The sequence below is a fragment of the Canis aureus genome, chromosome 27, assembly GCF_053574225.1.
Source record: "Canis aureus isolate CA01 chromosome 27, VMU_Caureus_v.1.0, whole genome shotgun sequence".
NCBI classification, from domain to species: domain Eukaryota; kingdom Metazoa; phylum Chordata; class Mammalia; order Carnivora; family Canidae; genus Canis; species Canis aureus.
This window is the reverse complement of record NC_135637.1, coordinates 21493458-21514982: the sequence shown is the minus strand read 5'-3', so window position 1 is coordinate 21514982 and position 21525 is coordinate 21493458. Positions and strand designations below refer to the sequence as shown.

The following is a 21525-nucleotide window of genomic DNA, read 5'->3' as shown; positions in this document are numbered from 1 at the left end:
CTATCTATGGTTTCCCCATCTTCCTCCAGCTAGAATGTCGGCCTTCTTTAGAACTTAAGCTCCATAAAGGTTTGCAAGTTTTGCTGATGTACCCCCAAGGGCCTAGAACTATAAAACTTTATTTATGTACACTGAAATTGGAATTTAATAACCCTCACTAAACTCAACTCCAGGGCTTAGCATTGTGTAAACTCAATACATGCTTGTTAAACTGGAAGCAAACTGATTTTTCATTCAGGTGAATAGGATTCAGTATCTATTTTAATCCCTGAAGAGCAAGGGTAATGATTTCTATTAGAGATGGCAAGTTGGAGGTCCATTGGTAGTGTGTCCAACTCATCCTAGTTTGCCCAAGACTTTGAGTTTTGCATTGAAAGTTCCAAGTCGTGGGATGCCATGAGTCCCAGGCAAGCTTTGACAGTTGGTTAGTCTACAACCAAAAGCGCTATCCACAGAGAGATTTATTTTGAGTAACCTGAAGGGTTAACAAGAATAAAGTGTAAAGATTCAAAACTACGAAACCCTTAGAAGAAAGCGTAGAAGTAGATCCTTATGACCTTGAGTTAGGCAGTGGTTTCTTAGACATGACATCAAAAGCATAAGTGACAAAAGAAAAAAATTAGATACATAGGACTGGATCAAAGCTAAAAGCTTTTCTGCCTCAAAGGATGCCATCAAGAAAGTGAAAGACAGCCCATGGCATGGGAGAAAATATTTGCAAATCATATACCTGATAAGAGACTTACTTCAAACAGTGTAAAGAACTCTTACAATTCAATAATAAAAAGACAATGTAATTTAAAAATGGACAGATAGAGACACCTGGGTAGCTCAGAGGTTGAGCGTCTGCCTTGGGCTCATGTCAAGGCATGATCTCAGAGTTTCGGGATCAAGTCCCACATTGGGCTCCTCGCAGGGAGTCTGCTTCTCCCTCTGCCTATGTCTCAGCCTTCTGTGTCTCTCATGAATAAAAAAAATAAAATCTTCTAAAAATTATTTAAAAAACCGGACAAATAATATGAATAGATATTTCTGCAAAGATGTGTGACTAGCTGGGGCACCTCGGTGGCTCAGTCAGCTAAGCATCTGACTCTTTTTTTTTTTTTTTAAACTCATAAGAGACACAGAGAGAGAGGCAGAGACACAGGCAGAGGGAGAAGCAGGCTTCATGCAAGGAGCCCGACTGGGGGCTCGATCCTGGGTCTCCAGGATCACACCCTGGGCTGAAGGCGGCACTAAACCTCTGAGCCACCTGGGCTGCCTTCCCTCTATCTCTCTTAAATAAATCAATAAATCTTTTTTTAAAAAAATGTGTGACTAGCTAATGAGTACTTGAAAAAATGCTTAACATCATTTAGTCATTAGGGAAACGCAAGTCAAAACAACAATGAGATAGCACTCTCTGGGGGCACTTGGGTGGCTCAGTGGTTGAGCATCTGCCTTCAGCTCAGGTCATGATCCCAGGGTCCTGGGATCAAATCCGCATTGGGCTCCCCACAGGGAGTCTGCTTCTCCCTCTGCCTATGTCTCTGCCTCTCTCTGTGTGTCTCTCATGAATAAGTAAATAAAATCTTTAAAAAAAATTGCACTCTCTGCCCACTGGAATGCCTAGAATTAAAAAGACAGACAATAACTAGTGTTGGTGAGGATGTGGACTGGATATTCCTCTCATATACAAGTCCTGGGAATGTAAAATGGTGCAACTGCTGTAGTGAACAGTTGGGTAGTTTCTCAAAAATTTAACACAGGGTTACTCAGCAATACCACTCACAGGCATATACCCAAAAGAAATGAAAACAGTGCACACAAAACCTGTACACGAATGTTCATAACATCATCCCTCATAATAGCAAAGAGTGGAAACAGCCAAATGTTCATCAAGTGATCATCAAATTATACACTCAGAAGAGTGAATTGGAAGTGCCTGGGTGGCTCAGTCAGTTGAATGTTCGACTCCTGATTTTGGCTCAGGTCATGATCTTGGCTCCACGTGGGGCTCAGGGCTCAGCACTGAGTGTGCTTGAGATTCTTTCCCTCCTATTCCCTCTGCCCCTCCCCATGCTCATGCTCTCTCTCTCAAATAAATAAATAAATAAATAAATAAATAAATAAATAAATAAAATCTTAAAAAAAACAAAACACAAAATAAAAAAGAGTGAATTGTGTGGTAATTATATTTCAACAGAGCTGTTCTTTTTTTGAAAAATGATTTTTGGGATCCCTGGGTGGCGCAGCGGTTTGCGCCTGCCTTTGGCCCAGGGCGCGATCCTGGAGACCCGGGATCGAATCCCACGTCGGGCTCTCGGTGCATGGAGCCTGCTTCTCCCTCTGCCTGTGTCTCTGCCTCTCTCTCTCTCTCTCTCTCTGTGTGTGTGTGTGTGTGTGTGTGTGTGTGTGTGTGTGACTATCATAAATAAATAAAAAAATAAAAAATGATTTTCAATAATTTTTAATAATAAATAATAAAATTTGGCTTCCAATTTTTCAACATTTCAACAGAGAGATTTCACATAATAGGATTATCAGCTCCTTGGGGAAGAAGGAAGCAGTGTTCCTCTACTGGGTCTTGCCTTTCTCTCTGGCCACTACCAAGTGGAGACTCGAAGCAGCCTGCCTGCCACTATCAAGGCAACAGTCAGCCTACAGCAAGCTTCCCACATTTAGCTTCCCTCACTCCTCTGGAGACTTTTGAAGTACCCCTGAAAACTGGGAGAACAGTACTTAGTACATAATAGATATTTTAAAAATCATAAAGCATTAATGTTTTCTCTTCTTTCTTAGAAATATGGTTATATTTTTCTAAAGCAGTGGTTTCCACCTTCGAGTGTGAGTGAGCATCCCCCAGAGGGCTTGTTAACATGCAGATGGTTGTGTGCCACCCCCCGAGTTTCTAATTCAGCAGGTCTTGGTAAGGTCTGAGAGTTTCCATTTCTAACAGGAATGGTACTGATTCATGATACTGATTCTGTTGGTCTGGGGACCACACTGAGAACCCCTGTTCTAAAGTTTTATCTGGATGAGATTATCAGCCAAGAAAAATATGACCCATGTTTGTTTATGTCTCTGATCTTTGAGACATCCTTGAGCAGATATGAATATTATAAAGGCAGTTACTTTCAGCTCAACACATTATCCATCTGTCTGGGAAATGGGGGCATGCCAAAAGCCAGATGGGTTTTATTTCACATCAGAGTAATGCATCATGATCTCTTCTCTCAGATTCTTAAAACAAAACCTATAGGGGCTGGAATAAAGACTGACAAGCTGCCCTGAAGCCTGAAATACTGAATACAATTATATGCTATGAACAAGTGATTCTCCTTTCAACTGTGTCCTGATTCCTATTATTATTAAGACAATATTCCATTAGTTATAAAAATGGCACTTAATTGTTTAAAAGGAAGCCTGTGGATTTAAATTCATAAAGAGATTTGTCCTTTTTTTTTCCCCTTTGGAACTGAAATTAGATAAAAAACCAAAAAGGGCAAATAAGCCTTTGGTGGTAGATCCCAGCTCTGCTTGCCATGCTGGTAGGATGGCACTTCCATCTGGAGTCATTCCCAGGTCCCTGGCATTGTGCTGGGGCTGTTAATTACCTACTGACTTTACCCAGGAGCCAGTAGAAAAGGGAGGCTTGGCTAGGAGGGTAAGTCCTTGTTAAAAAATATAAAGGCATACAACTTCAAAGAGGCTCTTGGTTAATACATCTCCTTCTTTTATGAAACACAAGATGTCTAATCTACAATGAAAGAGGCCTGAAGAGGGCAGAGAAAACCTATTTTCCCCTTCAATTCTGTCCTCTTTTTCTTCCTGTATTTTGGGGCAGCTGGCTCAAAGACAAACTTTGAAGCGCTCCTAATAAAACCATCTCATCCCTCAGACATTGTGTTTCCAGAGGGACATAAAACAAGCAAGAGGTAAATGTGAATCAGTGCCCAGAACACCTATCCAGACCTAGGAAAGAGATTATCAAGCAGAAGCAGTTCAAGACATCTGAGTCAACATTGAGGAAGTGATGGTATTTTCTCTGCAGTCTTGTATTTTCAATTTCTTTCATTCAAAGTGTTTGGCGCCTGGGTGGATGGGTGGTTGAGCATCTGTCTTCAGCTCAGGGCATGATCCTGGGGTCCTGGGATGAAGTCCCACATTGGGCTCCCCTCAGAGAGCCCGCTTCTCCCTCTGCCTATGTCTCTGCCTCTCTCTCTCGGTCTCTCATGAATAAATAGAATCTTAAAACAATAAAAATAAAAAATAAAAAACCCCAAACAACAAAGTATTTCCTATTTTCCCTTGTCAATTCTTTATTTACCTGTTTATTATTTAGAAATGTGTTATCTAGTTTCCAGATATTTATTAGTTTCCCAAATTTCCTTCTGTTACTGATTTCTAACTTCACTGTAGTTGTGTCTTTGAATCTAAAATGAAACTCTCGTAGACAGCATATAGTTGAATCATATTGTCTTGTCCATTCTGCCAATCTTTGGATTTTAGAGAGTTTAATTCATTTACATTTAATGTAATTGAGGCGCCTGGGTGGCTCAGTCAGTTAAGCGTCTGCCTTCGGCTCAGGTCATGATCCCAGGGTCCTGAGATGGAACCCCGTGTTGGGCTCCCTGCTCAGTAGGGAGCCTACTTCTTTTTCTCCCTCTACCTGCCACTCCCCCTGATTGTGCTTTCTCTCCCTCTATCAAATAAATAAAATCTTTAAAAAATAAAGTTAATGTAATCATGGATCATGTAGAAAACAAATTGTGTTTTATGTCTGTTTTGTTCCTTGGTTCCTCCATCACTGCCTTGTTTTGTGATATATGTATTTTCTAGTGTACCATTTTAATTCCCTTGTCATTTCTTTTACTATATATATTTTTTAGTTATTTTCTTAGTGGCTGCCCTGAAGATTACCATTAACATCTCAATTTATAACAACCTAGTTTGGATTAATACCAACTTAATCTTATTATTCTACAAAAACTTTGCTCCTGTGTATCTTCATGTCTCCCACGTTTTAAATTGTTATAGTTATGAATTACATTTTTATGCATTGCATAGGCACGCAATGTTCAACATAGATTTACAATTATTGCTTTATGTAGTTGTCTTTTAAATCAGAAGACAAATACGAGTTACAAACAGAAACCACATTTTTCATTTTTTAATATTACCCTTATAGTACCTTTACTAATGCTCTTTATTTCTTCAGGTGGGTTTGAATTACTAACTAGTGTCTTTTACATTTTGGTCTGAAAAATTCCCTTTAGTATTTCTTACAGGGCAAGACTGCTAGAAACAAATTTCAGTTTTTGCTTATCTGGGAATGTCTTAATTTCTCCTTCATTTTTGAAGAGTCATTTTGTCAGATATAGGATTCTTGTTTAACAGGTTTTTTTTTCTGGGGATCCTGGGTGGTTCAGCGGTTTAGTGCCTGCCTTCTGCCCAGGGCGTGATCCTGGGAGTCCCAGGATCAAGTCCCAGGATCTAATCCCGCATCAGGCTCCCTGCATGGGGCCTGCTTCTCCCTCTGCCTGTGTCTGTCTCTGTCTCTCTCTCTCTGTGTCTCTCATGAATAAATAAATCTTAAAAAAAACAAACAGGTTTTTTTCTTTTACAACATTGAATATATCATCTACCACTTTCTGTACCCTATAGTTTCTGATGAGAAATCAGTTGTTAATCTCATTGAGATCCCTTTCATGTGTCACCTCTCTTTCTGCTTTCAAAATTCTCGCTCTCTCCTTTCCGCCGCCATCCTGGTTGCGTGTGGTTGACTGTGTTCACCATGTCTTCTCACAAGACTTTCAGAATCAAGCGATTCCTGGCCAAGAAACAAAAGCAGAATCGTCCTATTCCCCAGTGGATTCGGATGAAAACTGGTAATAAAATCAGGTACAATTCCAAGAGGAGACACTGGAGAAGAACCAAACTGGGTCTGTGAGGAAGCATCGCACATCATGAAATAGCAAACATAATTGGCACACATATTTAAGCCACATGGAGATCACATGTTCGTATCTTATCAATATGGAAACATCCTTCCTACCTGGCCAATAGACATGTCTTATCAAGAGAATGATTTTCTCTGTTACTATGCCTCTATACCAGTAGGTTGGTTCAATAATAAATGTGAGACCTTTCAGCTGAGCTGCTGTTGTGTCCTGATTTGTGAAGTACTGAATTCCCCCTCCTGTCAGATCTCACATAGCACCGTCTGATAGAACTTTCTGCAGTGATAGAAATGGCCCTTGACAACGAAGTATTTAAAGTGTGGCTAGGGGACGCCTGTGTGGCTCTGTCTGCTAAGCGTCTGCCTTTGGCTCAGGTCTTGACGGGGAGTCAGCATGTCTCTCTCTCTGCTCCTCCCCCTGCTCATGTGCTTTCTCTCAAATCAAATCTTTTTAAAAACAAACAAACAAACAAACAAACAAAAAAACCCCACAAAATTCTCTTTGTTAAAAAAAAAAAAATTCTCTTTGTTTTTTGACTGCTTATTTATGTGTCTAGGTGTGGATAAAGAAGTGAATCCTCCTTGGAATTCACTGAGTTTCTTGGATGTGTAGATTATTGTTTCCCATCACATATTGGAAGTCTTTAGCCACTATTTTTTCAAGTATTCTTTCTGTCCCTTTTTTCTCTTCTTTTCTGGGAGTCTCATTGTGTATGTGTTACATGCTTGATGGTGTTTTAAGGTCTCTAAAGCTGTATTCAGTGTTCTTTCTTTATTTTTCTTTCTATTCCTAAAATGGATAATTTCAATTTTTGTGTTCATTGATTCTTTCTTCTGCTGGTCAAATCTGTTGTGGAGTCCCTCTAGTGAATTTTTCATTTCAATTGTTCTTTTCAAGTCCAGAATTTCTATTTGATGTCTTTTCATAATTTCTCTTTTAAAAAAGGTTTTATTTATTTATTCATGAGAGACACACACAGAGAGATAGAGGGAGAGACAGAGGCATAGGAAGAAGCAGGATCCATGCAGGGAGCCCTATGTGGGACTTGATCCTAGGACCCAGGGATCACGTCCTGAGCTGAAGGCAGACACTCAACTGCTGAGCCATCCAGGAGTCCCAATTTGGTGTATTTGGTGAGACATTGTTCTCATTCTTTCCTTTAGCTATTCATACCTGTGTATAGGAAAAATCTGCCCAGTTTTCCTGAGTCAGGAAAAACCCAGCTCTCTTTCCCGTGTTTCTCTTTTACTTTTCAAACTACTACCACATTCATCACAGTTCTGTCACCAGATTTCTAATACCATGATCTCTCATAGCAAGCAATTGTCTGTAACATCAGCTAGATGTCTTACAATTTAATTCAATCCTGACACTATTTACCTGGAGATAATGTCAGATCCCACAGGTTAAGGGCTCAGTCCCAAAAACTGCTTCCACTCCACTACAGATACCAGTTGCAATTAGTAGGTCCCCAGGTTACCTGTAACTTCTGCCCAATTTGGCTATAGACTAGAGGCTCGCATGACCCTCTTCCCGGGTTCAATTAATTTGCTAGGGTCTTTGACAGAACTTTGGGAAACAGTTCCTTACATTTATCAGTTTATTAAAGGATGTGATAAAGGATACAGATGAACAGCCAAGCATACAAATACATAGGGTGAGGACTGAGAGTGTCCCAAGTGTGTAGGAGCTTCTTGTCCCCATGGAGTTGGGGTGCATTTGCCAACTTGGAAGTTCTCCAAAGCCCTACTATTGGGATTTTATGGAGGCTTCCTCATATAGGCATGATCAATTATTAACTCCACTTCTAGCCCCTCTTCCCTCTCTGGAGGATGAGGGGTAGAGCTGAAAATTCCAACCTTCTAATCATGGCTTGGTCTTTCTGGTGATCAGCTTCCATTCAGAGCCCACTCAGAGTCACCTCAGTAGAATGAAAGATGCTCCTAGTGGTCTTATCACTTCAGAAATTACAAACTTTTCAAGAGCACTGTGCCAGAAACTGGGGGCAGATAACAAACACTTTGGAAAACTATCTGGCAATTTCTGGAAGCAATGTGCTAAGATCTTACAAGACTACTGTTTGAACAGGAGTGGGTGACTTTGTCATTTTTAGTGGGGAAAAGCAAAGAAAAGAATCCAGTCATTATTTGGCAAGACAGAAATTAACATCAAATAGGAGGCAACATACACAATTAACAATATTCATGCTCTAAAAAGCCTATAGGGGCTTGTTAGTTTAAGAAAGTGAATATACACAATGTATGAACTGATCAGTCATATAAATTATGTAATGATTACTGCAATTGCTTATTGCAAATTATTTTATAAAGGACTTACATTGAACAGCTACCTAGGAAGGGTTAAAGGTGGGCTGATTGTCCTCAGGATCTGGAGTAGGAGGAGCTTAAAAGCTGAGTTTTAGGATTCCTCTGGAGACTGGAGATCAACCAGGATATAAGTTACCAAGGTTGCAATAATTCAGAAGTATTGCATAAGGAAAGACAAAATTATATATAATATTCTTTTTAAAAAAAGATTTTATTTTATTTATTCATGAGAGACAGAGACACAGGCAGAGGGAGAAGCAGGCTCCATGCAGGGAGCCCGACATGGGACTCAACCCGGGTCTCCAGGATCAGGACCTGGGCCAAAGGCGGCGCTAAACCATTCTGAGGCACCCAGGCTGCCCTATATAGTCTTCTCCTAAAAATTGTGTTTTTTTGCGATGCCCGGGTGGCTCAGTGGTTGAGCATCTGCCTTTGGCTCATGGCATGATCCTGGTTTGGGGATCGAGTCCCGCATTGGGCTCCCTGCTAGAATCCTGCTTCTCCCTCTGTGTCTCTGCCTTTCTCCCTGTGTCTCTCATGAATAAATAAATAAGATCTTTAAAAAAATTGTTTAACTGTATAAGAAATATAAATGATCATTAAAGAAATTAAGATAACATGCAAAAGCATTCATAGGAAAATAAAAAATACTATATACCACAAAGAGATAAACAGAGTTACTACTTTGGGAGTATATCCTTCCAGTTATTTTTTGATGCTGGGACACCCATACATAAATATCTTTTTACATATTTGAGATCATATTTATCCTATGGTGGCTTGCTTTTTTTCACTTTTTTACAAGCTTCTAATGAACAATTCTGACCAAAAAGAATGTCAATTTTGATACTATTTCCCTTGTTTTTCAGGTTTTAAATTTTTAATTATATTTTGCATAAATAATGCATGCCCATGGCACAAAATTCACAAAGGACAAAAGGATGTCTTTCTCTGTCCTCTGTAACACAGTTCCCTTACAAGAGGCAAGCTGTGTTCCCAGTTTCTTGATTCTCTCTATATTTATAAACACTTAATTTTTATTCTCTCTCACAAATGACAGCATTCCATTTCATTGTCCTGCACCTTACTGTTTTCTCTCAACATCTTAGAATATTCCTTGTCAATCCACAAAGAGCTGGCTCATTTATTTACATGGTACACAGTACTCTGCTGTGCAGGGTTACCGTAATTTTGCTGAGTATTTAGGTTGCTTCTAATCTTGTAGTATTAGCAAGGAAGACCGCAATAATTATCTTTATTCCTATATGTGTATGATAAATACTTATGTCGCAGAATATGCAGATTAAAAATTTCTCTAACTAGTTCAAATTGCCTTGGATGGAGATAGTCATGTGCAAGAATGCCTACTTCTTCATATAGTTGACATCGTTGTGCATTGTATTTTTCATGCTTTCAATCTGATATATATTCAGTCAGAGAAAGAGAGACAGAGACTAAGAGATCATTTTTAAGGTATTGGCTCATATGACTGTGGGAGTTAGCAAGTCCAAAATATTCAGGGTGGGCCAGCAAGGCAGAGACCCAGAGAAGAGCCAATATTGAAGTTCAAGTCTAAAGGCCATTTGCTAGCAGAATTCTTGCTTACTTGGGGGAGGTCAGTCTCTTTGTTCTATTCAGACCTTCAACTGATTGGATGAGACCGATGCACATTAGGGAGGGCAATCTATTTTACTCAAAGTCCACAGATTTAAATATTAATCTCACCAAAACATCCAGAATAAAGTTTGACCAAATATCTGGGCACCATGACCCAGCCAAGCTAACACATAAAATAAACCATCAGACCCAGGGAAAATATGAATTGCCTAAGTTCACACAGCCAGCTAGATGGAAGTTTTGGTCTAGATCTAGAACCAAGGATCTCTTTATTTAAGCCCAGTTCAGACTTGTAGTTTTAATACTAGTAACACATTTGATGCCACAGAGGGTTCAGGTTAAACAGAGAAACCCTTTTCACCTCTGCTAAACATTTAGAAATCTGAGATGATGCCTATCTTTCACCTCATCCCCTTCTGGCCGTGGGGTCAACTCACAGACTCATCTGGGAGAAGGGAGAACCAGCCCTGGGACTGTTGCTGACATGATGAGGGCCAGCTGTGTGGTCAGAGGACTTCTGGGAAAAACAGTAACAACACAAAAATGCAGGAGAATCCTGGAGTGCCATTTTGAGGCAGAATTTACCCATTTGTGAGCCATTTTGTTGTTACTGTTATGTTTTTTGTTTTGTGCGTTGTTTTTTTTTTTTTTTTTTGAGTGTGTCTATGAAACAACCACGTCAGAAAAAAAAAAAAAAGAAACCAATAACAAAATTCTGTTAATGCTTGTGTCCTTCTGTTTTTATTTTCTCTGTCTGGAAATAAAAGCAAGTGTTTCCTACGTGTGAAAGGATCTTGTCTTTCCAGAACAGACATGTAGGCCCAAAGCTGAGGAAACACACCAAGTGCTACATAATCTAAGTTGACAGAGTTGCTGGCCACAGCCAGCCATTGGGGCCCATCCTGCCCTCAGGGTTTACTAAGAGGGATTGGATTGCTGTGGCTTTTGAGAAGAGGTGCACCCAGGTCTCTACTAATGAGAATTCCCTAAGGAAAAGCCTATGTCAAACCCTGCATCAAGTTCTAAAACCTGGAAAGGAATTCAATGCTCTTTTTCATAGTCTACCTATCTAGTAGAAAAATACAGCACAATGATAACTTTTCAAAATATTAAAAAGAAACCCGATTGGATTCTAGATCTTTCTGTGGCTTTGTGTGACCGTATGATTACAATTTCTGAGGTCTGTCTTCTGAGACACAGGGGAGCTAGGAGACAGAGTGAGGAAGGTGTTCAGAGCTGGACTTCTCTCTTTCCAGGTCACTTTCTCCTCTGGAGTCTGGGAGAAGACTTCTGAATCACGTTTGAGTTTTAAATTCAAAAATAAACAGGACAGTGATTTAAATATTGTAATGAGATGGATCTCTGAAAGTAGTTACAAAGTTGCATTATTTAGGGACCTACTCCATGGTGTGTAAGGAGGGGGTCTGGGGCAGTTGAAAAATACCACTTCAGGTTTTTATCTTGTGGAGTTTAGGATCTCAAATAAACCATTTACCTGCAAAATAATCCCAGCAGCTGAGAGATGCCAAAGGTTCTGACAGATGACCTTGTGATCTCCCAGGATGCTGCAAATCCTTGATCTGCCTGATGGATGTTAGAGCAGACACTGCCTCATTCCTGGCAGTAGCTTCATCATAAATTAGTAATATATCCTTATTTTTCAGAATCTCTATTAGTCAATGACAGCCACACCCCTACTGGTTAGAGGAACAGCAAGGACCAGGCTGCAGGCATTGTTAACTTCATAGAAAGTGGGTACAGACCCTCCTTGACTTCTATGGGGCTATGTTCCCATAAACACATCATAGGTTGAAAGTATCCTAAGTCAAAAATGCATTTAATACACCTACCCTACTGACCATTACAGCTTAGCGTTGCCTATCTTAGATGGACTCAGAACACTTACATTAGCCTACACTTGGGCAAAATCATCTAACAAAAGCCTATTTTATAATAAAGTGTTGACTATCTCCTGTAATTTATTGAATACTTTACTGAATGTGAGAAACAGAATGGCTGTATGGGTCAAAATGGCTCTATCGATTGTCTACCCTCCTGGTCGCCAGGCTGACTAGGGAGCTGTGGCTGGCTGCTGTTGGCCAGCATCATGAGAGAGCATTGAACTGCATATCGTTAGCTCAGGAAAAAGATCAACACTCAAAATTCAGAGTAAGATTTCAACTGAATGCATGTAGTTTTCATACCATTGTAAAGTCAAAATATCATAACTCAAATTATAAGTTAGGGGACTGTCTGTACTATTATTACTCATGTGGTCATTGCAAGAATTAAATTGAGATAAGGCATATAAAATGGTCAGAAATTTGTAAATTGATCAACTATACTCTGTAATGCCAATTATTTAAAATGGTATGTAGACGCTGAGCATACCTGTTAGGATGGCGGAGCATTCACTAGGCGGGCTACAGTAGCAGCTCTCAAAATGTAGATGCAGGACCCCATTTTGAGGACCTTCTGTGGGGGTTATTGAGGTCAAAACTATTTTTCTAATAACACTAAGACTTTTTCATTTGCCCTTCCCACTGTCACTCAATCATGTGTGTACCCTTGAGTTTTCCAGAAGTACACAACAGGTGATGAGGTCACAGCTTTGATGTCTAATGAAATGCATGCTTTGGTATTCTTGGCCTTTAAAACTTTTCAGTCTTGATCAGTGGTTGCCAAAGGCTGGAAGTACGTGGAAGAGTGAACTACAAAGGGACAGGGGGTGGGACGGCTGGGTGGCTCAGTGGCTCAGCACCTGCCTTTCGCCTAGGGCGTGATCTTGGAGTCCCGGGATCTAGGTTCACATCCGGCTCCCTGCACGGAACCTGCTCCTCCCTCTGCCTATGTCTCTGCCTCTCTCTGTGTGTCTCTCATAAATAAATAAAATCTTTATAAAAAATAATCTTAAAAAGGAGCACCAATTCTCTCTGTTCTAAGGCTCTAGAAGCTGTGTTGTCTAATGTGGTAGCCACCAGCCACTTGCAGTTATAGAGCTCAGGAAAAGCACCTGGTTCAAAACCAGATGTACTTGGTACAGCAAAAGAATGTAAAATGATCTCGTTAATAACCTTTACAAAGAAATGACACTATTTTGGACCTATCGGGTCAAGTAAAAGCTGTGGTTCATACTAGTTTTTCTTTTCTTTTTTTCTTTTTCATTTTTTTAAAATTTTTTTATTTATTTATGATAGTCACACAGAGAGAGAGAGAGGCAGAGACACAGGCAGAGGGAGAAGCAGGCTCCATGCACCGGGAGCCCGACGTGGGATTCGATCCCGGGTCTCCAGGATCGCGCCCTGGGCCAAAGGCAGGCGCCAAACCGCTGCGCCACCCAGGGATCCCTCTTTTTCATTTTTTTAACTTTCATGTGGCTATTAGGAAATGTAAAATGTGGCCTCCGTTACATTTCTTCTGGAGACACAGACTTCACTGCCCATCTCGTTTCCACCACGTGCGAGCTGCTTACTGCCTCCTATGAAGTGTGGGTCCTGTCAGGGTTGGTGTGAAGGTTGAATGCGAGTAGCGTATGTGACGTACTTAGCAATGCATGGGAGTTTGGTGGCTATTATCAAAGGCCGGGGGTTCTCGACGGACGCCGTCAGCGATGGGCCACGTGTCTCTAAAGGCCCTTCCTCTGCAACCAATTTCCACTCTGACAATACCAGAACTACGGGGGCCGAGGCCGACCCCGCTTTCGGGCGGGACTGCCCTCTTCATAACGAAAAAAAAATTTTTAAATGACTCCAGGAGCTGGAAGTGGGACACCTGTATTTAAAATGCACGGAGCCAGCGACAAAGTTGATAATCCAGCCGGCCTGCGGGCCGCAGAGCCTCCCTTGGCAACCGACGCCGGCGCCCGTTGCTAAGGGTGGAGGACGCGGGAGGGGGGGCGGGAGAGAAGGGAAAACAAGGATGTGGTCCGTCCGCTCTGCTTCTCGGGCGGCAGCCGCTTCCGGTTCTCGGGGCAGCCGGTCCTCCGTCCTACCTTGCCCGGAGGAGCCGTGGGGCGGCGGCGGCGGGTTCCGCCGCGTCGGGAGCCTTCGGAGCCGCAGGTCCGGCGCGGTGGTGGCGGCGGGGGCGGGGGCGGCGGCGGGTCTCCGGCGCGGCGGCGATGCTGAGCTCCCGGGCCCAGGCGGCGGTGACCGCGGCCGACCGCGCCATCCAGCGCTTCCTGCGCACCGGGGCTGCGGTCAGGTGAGCCTTGGGGGGCGGGGCGGCCGGGGCCCGGGGCCCGGGGCCCCCAGCCTGGGCCTGGGCCGGCCTGGTCGCGGCGCCCGCAGCGCCCCGGGGGCGGGAGCGAGCCTTCCCGGGGCTTCGGCGTCGGGCGCGTTCAGGGTCGGCGGACGGGCCCGGGGCCTCCGGCTGCTCGGCAACGCCATTCTGTCGGGCCTCCCCGGTGGTGCCGGCGCCCCGAATTCTCAGCCCCCCCCCCCCCCCCCCAGCGCCGCCTCCAGCCCCGTCCTTGTCCCCAGAACTTCCAGACACCCTGCGGCTTGAGAAGCCTCGAATCCTGCCGGCGGCCCTCAGACCTCTCGGCGCCCCGCAGGCCTCCCAGGAGCCCTCAGCCCTCGGCGCCCCAGCCCCGGGGCCGCCGCCGTTCCCAGTGTCGCCGAGCTCCCCAGCCCCGCCGCGGTTCGCACCGCCCTGCAGGGCAACCGGACCGGCTCGCCCTGCCCCCACCTCGTCGGTACCCAGCCCTGTTATCGCGCCCCTCCGCCGCCAGTTAAGACAGCGATCCCTTATTCTGCGTGGGTCCTCAGTCTTATTAGCCAATTCCTATCTTGCAAGGGGCCCGGAACAGATCAGGACCCCTTCACCTGTAGAGGCTTGGAGGCCTGGTAGGGTCTCCCATTCCTGCTAGGGACCCCGATAGTATGGGGCCCCGATCCATAGGGTCCCTATGTCCCTTCTCTTCTTCATCATCTGCCCATGGGCTCCAGGCCCGAGGGCTGAACGCTGCACCCCCATTCCCGACCCTAAATGACTTGAGACCTGTTGCTCAGCCTAGCTGCTTTTCCTCTGGAACCGGTGCAGGTTTAAAGAGCTTATTATTCCAGGCCCGGGAGCCCTCAATGGCTATCCTGTCCAGTGCCCCCATTCTGCAGACGGGAAGCAGGCCTTGAGACGGTTTTGCCTGGGGCCCTGCAGCTGACCTCACCGTAGAGATGGGGGAGAAGACAGATCTTTTTTAACTCCCGGACCCCACTGCCCTCCTTGTGTTGTCAGTTTGCAGAGGAATGGGGGTTTCCAGGGTCACCATTTGACCCTGGGTTTTTTTGTCTATACTTTGCTGAGGACCTGGGCAAGACCTCTCCCCGCTTCCACACTCTGTCCTTCAGTTTCCCTCACGAGGTTTAAGCACAGACTTGGCATGAGTTCAGATCCACACTGCCTCTCTCACTTTGACCAAGTTGGCTACATCTCTTCCATGAAAATGAAGATGATGGGCCGCCTGGGTGGCTCAGTGGTGAGCGTCTGCCTTTGGCTCAGGGCATGATCTGGGGTCCTGGGATCAAGTCCTGCATCAGGTTCCCCGCAGGGAGCCTGCTTCTCCCTCTGCCGTTGTCTCTGCCTCTCTCATGAATGAATAAATAAAAAAAAGAAAAAGAAAATGAAGATGATATTAGAGACTATCTCTGTCAGGTTGTTTTGAGGATGAGATAAGATTATCACAGTGCCTGGCATATAGTATGCGCCCTTAAATATTAGCATTTGTTCAGGGGATTTAAAGCAGTTGTAAAGTGCTTTAGAATTTCAATGATGGTTTTGTTTTATTTTTAACCTTTCTAGCACTTTGGTTAATATACCTGTTGTGTGGAAGTCAGCACAGTAATGCACTAAGAAATTCAAGAATAACTTTAATGAATGAAGTTCGGATAATGATACTTAATAATTGTAGTGGCTAGCATTTCTTAAGCCCTTAATTTTGCTCTAGTGCTTCTTTGAGTCTCAGAACTCCATGAGCTAGGTCTCATGGTCATCCCCATTGTACAAGTGACAAAGCTGAGCTTGAGAAGGTAAAACGATGCTCTAAGGACTAGCAAGAGCCAGAATCGAACCAGATTAATGCAACACCTCTTTCTTTTCTTTTCTTTTTTCTTTTCTTTTCTTTTTTTCTTTTCTAAGATTTTATTTATTTATTCATGAGAGACAGAGAGAGGCGGAGACATAGGCAGAGGGAGACATAGGCTCCATGCAGGGAGCCCGATGTGGGACTCAATCCTCGGATCCAGGATCATGCCCTGAGCTGAACGCAGATGCTGAACCACCTAGCCACCCAGGCCTCTTGCAACACCCCTTTCTTTCTTTCTTTTTTTTTTTTTTTTTTAATTTTTATTTATTTACGATAGTAACACAGAGAGAGAGAGAGAGGCAGAGAGAGAGGCAGAGACACAGGCAGAGGGAGAAGCAGGCTCCATGCACCGGGAGCCCAACGTGGGATTCGATCCCAGGTCTCCAGGATCGCGCCCTGAGCCAAAGGCAGGCGCTAAACCGCTGCGCCACTCAGGGATCCCCGCAACACCCCTTTCTTAACCAAGTTCTGTGCACATTCTATTGACTCTATCTTGGGGAGAATAAAGATTTATTTGGAATTCAGTTAGCAGTTATGTATCATATTGGTTACGACATAGGAAGATGGTGGATGTTGTAGACAGAGTTACTAGCGTTGAATTGAATTGATGTTGACTGAGCTGAACTCAGAACAATAGTCACATGATCCAAATATTGGAATAAGAATATATTATACATATACACATACCAAACACTCATCTACAGTTATCTGTTGGCACACATATATATATTCACACATGTATTGTTTATTTGGTGGAAATATATAACTTTGTATATAACTTTAAATCGCTGAAATGTCTTTGTAGTAAAAGAATAACTTAAGTGCTTAAGTCGAGTTAACTCGAGTTAAGAAAATTTTAATTTAGTAAATTAAAAATTTAATTTTAATTTTAATTAAAATTTAGTAAAATTTTAATTTAGAGTATGCCTTCTCTCTGTTTAATAATCTAAAAGATAGGGATCCCTGGGTGGCGCAGCGGTTTGGCGCCTGCCTTTGGCCCAGGGCATGATCCTGGAGACCCGGGATCGAATCCCACGTCGGGCTCCCGGTGCATGGAGCCTGCTTCTCCCTCTGCCTGTGTCTCTGCCTCTCTCTCTCTCTCTTTGTGTGACTATCATAAATAAATAAAATTAAAAAAAAAAAGATAAATTCACTTATACGTGTTTTCTCCAGTGTCCAATCATTCAGGAAATGCTATTAGGAACCTCTTAGGTACCACGTGTGATCTAGAGACTTGGGATATGTCAGTGAGCGAAATGGACAAAGATCCCTGCCTGCGGGGACTTTGCTCTCCAGTGAGGGAGACAGACAATAACCGTAGCTGATAAGTGAATGCTATGTTAGAAGGTGATAAAAAGGGCACCTGGGTGGCTCAGTTGGTGAAGCATATGCCTTTGGCTCGGGTCATGATTCCAGGGTTCTGGGATTGAGTTCTGCATTGGGTTCCCTGCTGTGTGAGAGTCTGCTTCTTCCTCTCCCTCTGCCTGCCACTCCCTCTGCTTGTGCATGCTCTTGTGCTCTCTCTCTGTCAAATAAATAAAATCTTTAACAAAGAAGAAGAAAAAGAAGGTAAAAAGAAAATCCAGACCTAGGTAGAAGAGATGAGGAATGCAAGTTCTAATTGTTGGTTAGAAGTGAAGGGGAGGTGAGAGAGCCATGCAGTGATAGGGAGGAGAGCATCCTGGCAGAGGGAGCAGCAGTGCAAAGGCCCTGAGGTAGCCAATATAGTGGCAGCATGGGAGGCAGAGAACCTTGGCCTCCTCTCTGAGTGAGATGGGGCTTCTGTGCCCTGACTTAGATTTTAAATCCTAATGTCTAAACATGCTGATTGGGGCAGCCCTGATGGCTCAGTGGGTTTAGCACCACCTCCAGCCCAGGGCGTGATCCCGGAGACCTGGGATCGAGTCCCACATCAGGCTCCCTGCATGGAGCCTGCTTCTCCCTCTGCCTGTGTGTCTCTGCCTCTCTCTCTCTCTCTCTCTCTCTCCGTCTCTCTGAATAAATAAATAAAATGTTAAAAAAAAATAATAAACATGCTGATTTTCAAGACAGAATTCTATACTGTATTATTAGTTCAAGTTGAAAGTTAGGTGTTTGGTGGGCTAGTCGGTTATTTTATTTTATTTTTTTTTTGCTAGTCGGTTATTTTAATGAAATGTTATTTCTTCATACCTGTATCTGTATTTATACATATTGTGTGTGTGATTAGGGAAGACAGTAAACCTATTTTCCTTTTTAGATATAAAGTCATGAAGAACTGGGGTGTTATAGGTGGAATTGCTGCTGCTCTTGCCGCAGGAATCTACGTGATTTGGGGTCCCATTACAGAAAGAAAGAAGCGTAGAAAAGGTAAGAATGAGGTCATTATATCATAGTCTGCAGACTTGACCCAACCCGTTATTCCAAAACAGTACAAAAAGGGGAGGGTATTTTTGTTCTCTTGGATCTCCAGTTTTGGGGCAGTGTTTTCTTTTAAACAGAAATTAATTTTAATGACTCATTACTTTAGGCATAATGAAAAGATTTCTGTCTTCTTCCCCTCTAAAATCTTGAGTTTGAGCCATGCTCTGTAATGAAAAAGTTCACATGGCTTAATTGTCTGACTGTTCTTCTTTATATGGCGCTCGTGTTATTCAATAGCACAGCTGACTGGTTGTGTGATGCATTTGTGGTTTCACTGAGTAGCTGCTAGTCAGCTTGTAAGAGTTTCCATTTAACATCTTTAATACAAAACTCTGTTTCCTTATTTTATTATATTTATTTATTTATTTATTTATTTATTTATTTATTTATGATAGTCACACACACACACACACACAGAGAGAGGCAGAGACACAGGCAGAGGGAGAAGCAGGCTCCATGCACCGGGACCCCGACGTGGGATTCGATCCCGGGTCTCCAGGATCGTGCCCTGGGCCAAAGGCAGGCGCCAAATCGCTGCACGACCCAGGGATCCCCTGTTTCCTTATTTTAAAACAGATATGTTGATTAAAATTCAGCCACAGCAAGCAAACCAAAAAAGGGATTGATAGAGCAAAATGGTTGATCATTGTTAGGTCTGGGGGTGGTTATGATTGGAGTTGATTATATATCCTCTCTTCTTTTGTGCATGTTTAAGAACTCTTATAATAAAAAGTTTTAAAAAAATATTTCAGCAGAAAAGGGAAGTATGTCAGATTTTGTTGATCTCTTTGCAGAAAGACTGATCAGAATTGCTATGGTGGTGTCTTTCTAACTGATTACAAGAACAAAATCATTGTCCTGGGGAGCAACAAAAAAACAATTGTTTTCTTCTGTTCTGACATTGCTTTCTTATCAAAGGAGAGAGAGAGATGTTATGAAGTGTTTTTGTACACTCAGCATCAACCAAACTGTGCCAGACACCGTGGTGGTGATCAGAAGTAACACATGATAGGAGACCTGTCTGCTGTCACTTACAGACTTCTGAGGGAGCAGCCCTTGGACCAGGGCTCTGTACGGACAGGATGCCTGGCCCCCTGATGTGTGTGGATAAGGACTTTGTGAGATTGGGATTTTCAGTTTCAGGCTCCAGTACAGAAAGTCTGACTCCTGAATGGGAAAGAAAGAATTGGGCCAATGTGATGTGCTTTTCTCTTCTTTTCCCTGCTTTTTTCAGGACTGGTGCCTGGCCTTGTCAACTTAGGGAACACCTGCTTCATGAACTCCCTGCTACAAGGCCTGTCTGCCTGCCCTGCTTTCATCAAGTGGCTGGAAGAGTTTACCACCCAGTACACCAGGGATCAGAAGGAGACCCCGCCCCACCAGTATTTATCCTTAACGCTGTTGCACCTCCTCAAAGGTATCTGGCTGGGAATTTAAAGGGGTTTGTGTACATTTTGAAAGCAGCAGCCCAGATGACAAGTGAAGGATTAATAGCTTTTGTGTGAAAAAAAATCATGTAGATCATCATGGAAATAAACAAACAAAACCACCAAGGGCCCAGTAGATATGAACAGCTGTTAAAAAAAAAAAATTAAAGTTGTAACCATTTCTTTTAAAAATTGTCAGTTTATGAACAGCTTTTTAGAAAAGAGAACAGATCCATGCCACTTAAGTATTTTGATTGTATGAAGTACTCTGGTTTATTAAAGTTTAGAAAAAAGAAGTGTGTTAGCCTAAGAAATAAGGTAGTTCACAGAAGAAATAGTGCAGGTTGTATTGAGTAGATATAACAAGCGTCTAATAGGTACTCAATTGTTCAACTCAGCCAAAATGGAAGAAATAGAAATAATGTAACAGTGAGGTTAGCTTTGTTTTACCCATCAGCAAAGACTGAAAACTCCCAAGCCCTGCCCTGCTGCTGGACAGTATATTCAAATGTGCTGCTGGTGGTGTGACACAGGGCCAACTTTCTGGAAAGTAGTTTGGAACTACACGGTGATACCTTGCAAAGTGTCCAGGACCATTTGACCTAGGAACTCAGTAGACCGTGTTTGACACTAACCTGAAATGGAGTTCTTTATTTTATTTTATTTTATTTTATTTTATTTTATTTTATTTATTTTATTTTATTTATTTTATTTTATTTTATTTTATTTTTTATTAATTTAATTTATTTTATTTTATTTTATTTTATTTTATTTTATTTTATTTTATTTTATTTTTATTTTTTTATGAGAGAGAGACAGAGGCAGAGACACAGGCAGAGGGAGAAGCAGGCTTCATGCAGGCAGCCTGACGCGGAACTCGATCCCAGGACTCCAGGATCACGACCTGAGCCAAAGGCTCATCTACTGAGCCACCCAGACACCCCTGAAATGGTGCTCTATGAGCAGATGAGTTCAGGAGTGGCCGAGCAGCGACCCTGAGCTGGGAGAGTTCTGTGGAGACAGGGTTTGAAGAAATCACCCATTCCACTTCATTTTTCAACCAGCTTTTTTGCCCGTAGAATAGTTTTTCCTTCCATAATGCCCATTAACATCCTGAGGACATGCCCCAGAACGTGATTTGGGGAAATGCTGTTAGGTACACAAAGATTTCCTAGCACCTGGTTATAAGGAAGGGCCCGGGAGGAGAGTTGGTGGGTGTCCAGCAGCAAGAGGTCAGACAGTCAATGGGATATTATGTAGCTATTAGGCATCACCTTTGTAAAGTGTTTTTTGTTTTTTTTGTTGTGGTTTTTTTAATGTGGGAGAGGCATAGGCTATAATGTTAAGTTTAAAAGAACAGTGTTCGGGATCCCTGGGTGGCGCAGCGGTTTGGCGCCTGCCTTTGGCCCAGGGCGCGATCCTGGAGAACCGGGATCGAATCCCACGTCGGGCTCCTGGTGCATGGAGCCTGCTTCTCCCTCTGCCTGTGTCTCTGCCTCTCTTTCTCTCTCTGTGACTATCATAAATAAATAAAAAAAAAAAACTTAAATAAAAATAAAAAATAAAAGAACAGTGTTCAAAATATGTTGTAATTTGACTTCAGCAAAGCAAAGATTTCCGCAGATAAAGGTTGGACAGAAAAAGACCCAAATGTTCGCCACAGCCATTTTGGTCTTATGCAGTTGACCTCTCAGAAACATGAAAACGAAACAACAGTATTTCTAAAGCTC

At 42.8% G+C, this 21525-nt stretch overlaps 2 protein-coding genes across 6 annotated transcripts in view; both read left to right on the top strand.

Moving 5' to 3' along the window:
- Positions 1–21525, top strand: part of USP30 (ubiquitin specific peptidase 30) — a 63864-nt gene that overhangs the window by 19406 nt on the left and 22933 nt on the right. For 2 of the 5 annotated variants that reach the window (XM_077876036.1, XM_077876037.1), the window contains 2 exons: positions 18205–18314; positions 19603–19785. In XM_077876036.1, coding sequence (XP_077732162.1) covers positions 18205–18314; positions 19603–19785 — 293 coding nt within the window. The other 3 variants (XM_077876034.1, XM_077876033.1, XM_077876035.1) reach the window with 3 other exon arrangements.
- LOC144300030 (large ribosomal subunit protein eL39) lies at positions 5754–6133 on the top strand. Its single transcript, XM_077876045.1, has one exon. The coding sequence runs from the start codon at positions 5777–5779 to the stop codon at positions 5930–5932; it is 156 nt and encodes a 51-aa protein (XP_077732171.1). The 5' UTR covers positions 5754–5776; the 3' UTR covers positions 5933–6133.